General features: G+C 31.7%; 1 protein-coding gene across 1 annotated transcript; it reads left to right on the top strand.

Moving 5' to 3' along the window:
* Window positions 1-60: 60 nt before the first annotated feature.
* On the top strand, window positions 61-6518 carry LOC143075990 (intraflagellar transport protein 22 homolog). Its single transcript, XM_076251602.1, has 6 exons — window positions 61-196; window positions 2328-2410; window positions 3968-4048; window positions 4525-4623; window positions 5266-5366; window positions 6304-6518. Exons 1-6 carry the CDS (start codon window positions 155-157, stop codon window positions 6456-6458), a joined length of 561 nt encoding a protein of 186 aa, XP_076107717.1. The 5' UTR covers window positions 61-154; the 3' UTR covers window positions 6459-6518.
* The last annotated feature ends 278 nt before the right edge of the window (window positions 6519-6796 follow it).

Here is a 6796-nt window from a genome sequence, read left to right as displayed (position 1 = left end):
TGATGATTTATCAAGAACCTTCCTTACTCTCTCAAGATTTAGAATATTATCAAATATTTCCAATGATCACCAGGTGTCGCTTTAATTCCACTTCCTTAGCGAGATGTACACATTCCTTCAATCTGTGAATAAGAAATAAGTCAGTTGGTGTAAAATGATGTTTAAAGTAAAAATTCTTGTAGTTGGACCTTGTGAGGCAAGTTTCACAACAATTCAGCTTTAACTTAAGTTTTCGAAATATATTTATTTTCAAGATAAGGTTTTCAAGTGTGTTTTAAAACTGAAACTGAAGAGACTTCAAGAGTGAATATTTTTTACAGGTGCTACTAATACCAGACTGCCAAATGATCCAATGAAAGTTTTTGTAAAAATTGTCCACACAAAAGTCGAAAGGAATATGTGACATACCCATCCGTATAATTTCAGAAGTGGGAAATGCATGTGCAGATCCTTGTAACGTAACTTGTCCGACTTTACCACCGACTCCAATATTTCATATTTTGTGGACTGCCTGTGCTAGCATGCTTGTCTCAAGTTATGTGTTAAGTATTGGAGGTTGTGGGTTCCAACCCTTGCTGAGGTAAACCTCATTTGAACCTAAGACTTTGAAATTGATATAAACGTATTAACAGGTTGGGAACAAACCCTCTATATGGTGATTATACCTGTATAGAGGGATAATCCTTCTATAGAGGGGTAAATTTATCCCTCTATAGAGGGGTATTTTTGTTTAGACTGGATTTAAATCAAAATAGGGCAGAATGGCATTCTCTACTTATTATGGCAGTAACCTGGAACAGTTGATGCACCAATTGATGTACTTAATTTAATATGCACATGCCCAGTTTGATGCGTATCTGACTAAATATAAAATCTATTGTTCACCATGATTGAAAGCTGTGATGATCAGGTAAATTCTACTCACTTATGCCTCACTGAACAGAATTTCTATTGTTAGATTTAACATGAAATTTAAAGGTCAACTATTCCTTTTGTTGTTGATCAGGTGTTCAGATAGGTATACAATAGATTGCAAGTTTTGTCACTTTAGCAGAAAACTGGTTATCCCAATTTTTAGTAAAGTGCATATGTTGATGCATATAATGCTAGAGATTATAGCCAATATAACTAGAAAATGCCATTCTGCCCTAATTTGCTTTAAATCCAGTGCAAACGAAAATACCCCTCTATAGAGGGATAATTTTATCCCTCTAAAGAAGGAGTATCCCTCTATACAGGTATAATCACCATCCAGGGGGTTTGTTCCCAACCTGATTAACACTTTTGGTATTAAGCTGAATCTTGCCTCCGAATGACCTTAGATCTACTCCAAATCACCTTTTGACGTGAGGCAACAATCACTTTTAAATTGTGACGTCAAATATTTTAGATTATGATGTCAAAGTTTACAGGAATTTAACCTGTGTGATTTTACGTAATGGCGGACAAATTTGCATACAAGTGTAAATACGTCTATTTGCTGCTTTTTTGCAGGGTGATTGATCTGTGTTTTACCTGCTCGGATTATAATAATCAATAACTATATCTTTGTAACTATGTTTTATTCTCAAAACTACATATGTACAATTATCCAACTCTCAGTTTATCACTTTATGGCTGCACATGCTGATCGTATCTATAAAGTCATGAATATTTATTATCTATGTACATGTAGGCTGGTCAAAATCGTTTCATACGCGATAATGACCAGCCAGTACATTTTGTAATAATATCATTAACCAGTATTAAAAAGATAAATATAACAAGGGTTCTAGTGTGCTGGGATTAGTGCAAGGCGTTTTGGTGAGTTCCAATTCCAGCCAGGGAAGAATAAAAATTCTAACATTGTTGGGCTGTTGTTTAGACGAATTACAAAATGTATATAAATATATAAAACGTCTGAATATTAGTGAACAAACTTTCATGCAAGGGTGCTGGATTGTTACAAGTAACAATACATGTAGACAATAAATTAGTTATATATATAAACATCTAAAATGTGCACAAAACAACACTGAATAATAAAAAAGAAATATAACTGTTATTATCTATCAAGCTATTCTGATTAAATTATAACAATCTTGAAATTTAACATGTAGAAATTAAGTCTTGTAACAACACTTCATGTGTAAATTGTAATGACCCTGCATACCAGAGGTATCCACTTTGCAATATAGTGTATACATATTTTACAGACATGCAGTACAGCACACAGAGACTCAATTCCATTTCAGATTCTATTGATTTTTGAAGTCACACAATTTATCATTTATGTGTATATTAACTTTGTTAAAGAAGATCTTGATAATTTTTATTTTATTTTACAGAGTGGTAAAACTGTGTTAGCGAACTTCTTAGCAGATGCAACAGATACTTCTAGTGGTGAATACCATCCAACACAGGGATGCAGGTACAATCTAGGTGTATTATTGTCATTCAAAGCTTTCAATAAGCCAAAGTTATTAACCATTTGAGAGCATAAGAACTTTTAAAAAAAGGTGTAAATAGAATGTAAAATTTCATCTCTGATTCTCAGATACAATAAGGTATCACATGTACCAATGAGACAACTCTCCACCAGACATTAAATGACATTGACTTTTTCATTTTCTGAAACATTATTAATCTTAAGTATTGTTAGTAATAAAGGAGTAGGTTCGATAAGGACCTAAAATGGCCCCCTTTTTTAGCCTAAATTTCAAATTGGGATTTGATGACCAATATCAAAATGAATCATAGCTAATACAGTGATTAGACAGGAAATAAGTCTTTTTGTTGTAAATTTATGTTTTGCATTTTAACATGATGTCACAAATAGTACTCATATTGATTTTCCACGCTAAAACAATGAAAATGGGTAAATTTCTATTGATTATTTGGACAGGAAACATACAGTGCATACATCGACAAAAAAGATCTTTGACAATGATGTTTGTAATGACATTTTAGCTTGAATATCAAGGTTGTCAATGGCTGCGCTTTATGTTTCCTGATCTTAGATTTGGCTGAAATTTTACAGATTTTGTCAAATTTCGCCAAAATCTCTTATTTTGACCTAACTGGGATGTAAAAATCAACGCTTCAAAATAAAACTATGGTAAAAATAGTTCTATTTCCATTCTCAATTTTACTATGTAACTTTGTCACATGTCTTTTAGTCAACTTAAGGTGGTATGGGAGTCTAAAATAAAAATAATAGAATTTGTTCATATTTTGCCAAAACGTAGTATCTATTGATATATGTTCAAAAATATAATAAAAATGATAGGTCACCGTGCATTTTCTCAAATTACAGGTTGTAACAAAATGACACATTTTGTATGGATTATACAGGAAAAAACACCATTTTGTGATTAGAAACCAAACAAAATGATAGAATTGTAAAATAAATGCTTTGAGAATATGAAAAGAAAGGATTGAGTCACCGTATGTTTTTTCCGGCTAAAATACGTAACAAAATAGGAAAATTCCATGTAGATTCCTTCAGAAAATGCAGTTTTAGAGTTACCTCCACTTAAAATGCCAATTTAAAAAACATTTCAAAACAACCAGAAATAATCTACACTTGTAAAAATATTAATATTTATAAGTTATATTCTCATAAATTGGTTCTTTTAAATGATAATTCACATTAAATATCTGCATTCCTGCATCAAATTTTGCTGATTTGATAGAAAATATGGACCTTAGGTTCTCTGTTTTTTACAATCCAAGATGGCGAAAGACATCACCTTTAAAAAACATTTATAATCTTGTTATATTGAACTTTATTATATGGCCCTTCCTTTAGATTCATTTGCATCAACTAGATATGTTGGAAGGTAAATGAAAAATGGCTGCCTTAATTCCAACTCAAAACAATACTTGTTTCTTTCTGCTGAATTTTTTTCTTACTTTTTATGTTCTTGAATTTCCAATTGATGGATTGTTTATAATTATGAAATTTTTTTTAATTCTTTTTTTTCAGAATTTTAGAATTTGAAACAAACAACTTCAACAGTCGACAAAACATAGAAGTTGAATTATGGGATGTCAGCGGGGACAAAAAGTAAGATTTTATAATGTATAAGTCTATAAGATTGACATACCAAAATACTTACACTTTCAAAATCTGATTTGATTACGGTAAGACATAGATCTGTAATGAACAAAAGGAAATTTGTTGTGAGGTGGTAGAAACAGAAACCATATTATCCTGAAAAAAAAACATGATTCTTGTATGACATAAAAAAAGTCTATGAATTATAATAATTTTGACGAACAGTGTCTTACTTCTACGGTGTAAAGCAACCAACAATCAATCAATCTTACTTATGTAGATGTGGATAAAGGGAGATTAATCTTTTATTACTAATGCAGTTTGTGAAAGGCAATTTCTTCAATGGTATTTAAACATTTATTTGAAACAGAATTAAGACAATATGTATTAAATGAATGCTTACTCATATATTAAAAAAGGACACAGTTTTTTTGTGTGTGTCATTTTGGTGAAATACATTCACTTGAACCATTTTTTATTTGTAGATTTGAGTCATGTTGGCCAGCAATAGCAAAAGATACAAATGGAGTTTTATTTGTATATAACCCAGATCAGGGAAGTCATGGACAAGACTTAGCAAAATGGTAAGATATCAATTTATGAAATGTAAGTACGTGTACTAGGCTACTTCCATCAGTCAAGGTTTGAACCTACATAGATCAACATACCTCTAACACACTGGTGAAACCGAGTCTCAGGGTTTATTCAGTGTTAAAGGGAGATAGCTCAAAATGAATGTAAATCTAAATCTGTTTAAATACATGTACATCAAACATGAAAAGCATTTGTTCTTCTAAATATTTTGCATTCTTTATTTATCTAAGTCTTTGTTTCACTTCATTTAATTCAAAATCCCCAATTAAAGTGATACAGCTTATTTAATTTCAAATTTGGAATTAAGGTGGTACCTAACACTACAGGGAGATAACTCTGTAAAGTCAGCTAAATGTTTTAATTACGTTGTGTTGTAAAAGGAATATTAAGCTTCTCAATGATCAAAATTGGTGATTGACAAATTGCTATATATAACCAGTGTAATTTTTCTGACAAAACGGTTGGTTCAAAATTTTTCAAATTTTTATATTTTTGTTAAAGTATTTACTTTGACAAAATTTTATGAAAATTAAACGAGCCAAATAAATTTTAGTGAAAGTGTTGGGTACCATCTTAAACCTATAAGATGAATAATGTATTTGCCAGTTTTATTTACTGATTTTATTTTGCAGGCATGAGTGTTTTGTACAGAATCAGGGTTTAAAAGACAGTCAGTGTGCTGTATTTGCTCATCACAAACCTGGTTCATCAGACAGGGAGCGTGCAGAACTCTGTAAGTAACATTTGTAAATGATTTGATTGGTCATTTGATCATCAGGTGACATGACTCATAAAGCAATTTGTCAGTTGTCTCTTTGTATGGTAAAGTCTTCAGTGCAGATGCCATATTTTAGTCAAAGCTTTTTACTAACTTTCCCAATTTACACATCATTTTTTTTACAAGGGAATAATGTATACCATTAAACAATGTCTCACGTTGAATTATAAAGTTTCAACTTTATTTGGACTCCACCAAATTTGAAACAAAAGATCATTGGTGGATCCAGGGGGTGTTCCGGGGGTTGGAACCCCCCTTTTTGTTTGGCTGATCAATGCATTTGAATGAGGACATATAGTTGGAACCCCCCCTTTGTCCTGGGTTGGGAACCCCTCCTTTTTAAAATGGCTGGATCCGCCCCTGAAGATAATTAAATATTTTATGAAGAATTGGCAACAACAAACTACACAAATGATCAGAAGACGTATAGAGTTTGTCAATGATTGTTATACCATTTATATTCTAAAAGTACATACATGTTGAGTTAATACATAGTACCTGTTATTTGCAAAATGCAAGCTTTCTTTTGTCTCTTTGATAATCACTTAATTGGGGAGCTACCATTTGATTTTTAGGGGGGGGGGGGGGGCTAGGATGAAATTTGAAAAAAATAGGCAGGACAGGAGTTTTGAGTAGAAAAAAAAGGCAGGATGAGACACTTGCAAAAAAAAAGTCAGGACGACAATTTAGGTAAAAAAAAGTCAGGATAAACTAAAAAAAAAAAAGGCAGGACCGAACAGAGTGAAAAATAAAAAGGCAGGACAGAGATTACAGCTAAAAAATAAAATGCAGGACAAAATTTTTCATCCTAGACCCCCCCATAAAAATCAAATGGTAGCTCCCTTATATTAATATGCATACTTATAAGATACATATTTTTTGTCTGTTTCAGCTGGAGCCTTTAGCAATTTATCTGTAGTACAGACAAATATAGAAGAGGATGGGGAATCTGTTAGAGACAGTTTTAATAAGTTTTTATCTGGTTTACAAGGAATTATGTCAACTAACCGAGAACAAGAGGAACTTAGCATAATGAATCAAAGATAACTTATGTCATTTGTTTATTTTGTATGTAGTTATTGTATTAAATGTTATTTGTCTAAACAATTTGATGAAATTTGGCCCTTATAAGTTATAAGTTTTGCCTGAATATTTTTGAAAAAGGAATTCTTTGAATCTGAAATAATTTCCAATTTTCGAAAATTGAAAAGAAATGTATTATCATGTTAACTACCAAATGGAAGAGGTTTAGCAAAGGTTCGCTTTACTTTATTTCAGTATAAACATACATGTAATACATTCAACCCTATTAACCATGCATGCATGGCCCACCCTCCTGAAAAACAGTAAGAACAATTTTTTGTCAAAATATCATCCTCTAACTT

The sequence above is a fragment of the Mytilus galloprovincialis genome, chromosome 5 (assembly GCF_965363235.1).
Source record: "Mytilus galloprovincialis chromosome 5, xbMytGall1.hap1.1, whole genome shotgun sequence".
Classification (NCBI taxonomy): Eukaryota; Metazoa; Mollusca; class Bivalvia; order Mytilida; family Mytilidae; genus Mytilus; species Mytilus galloprovincialis.
This window is presented reverse-complemented; position numbering and strand designations above follow the sequence as displayed.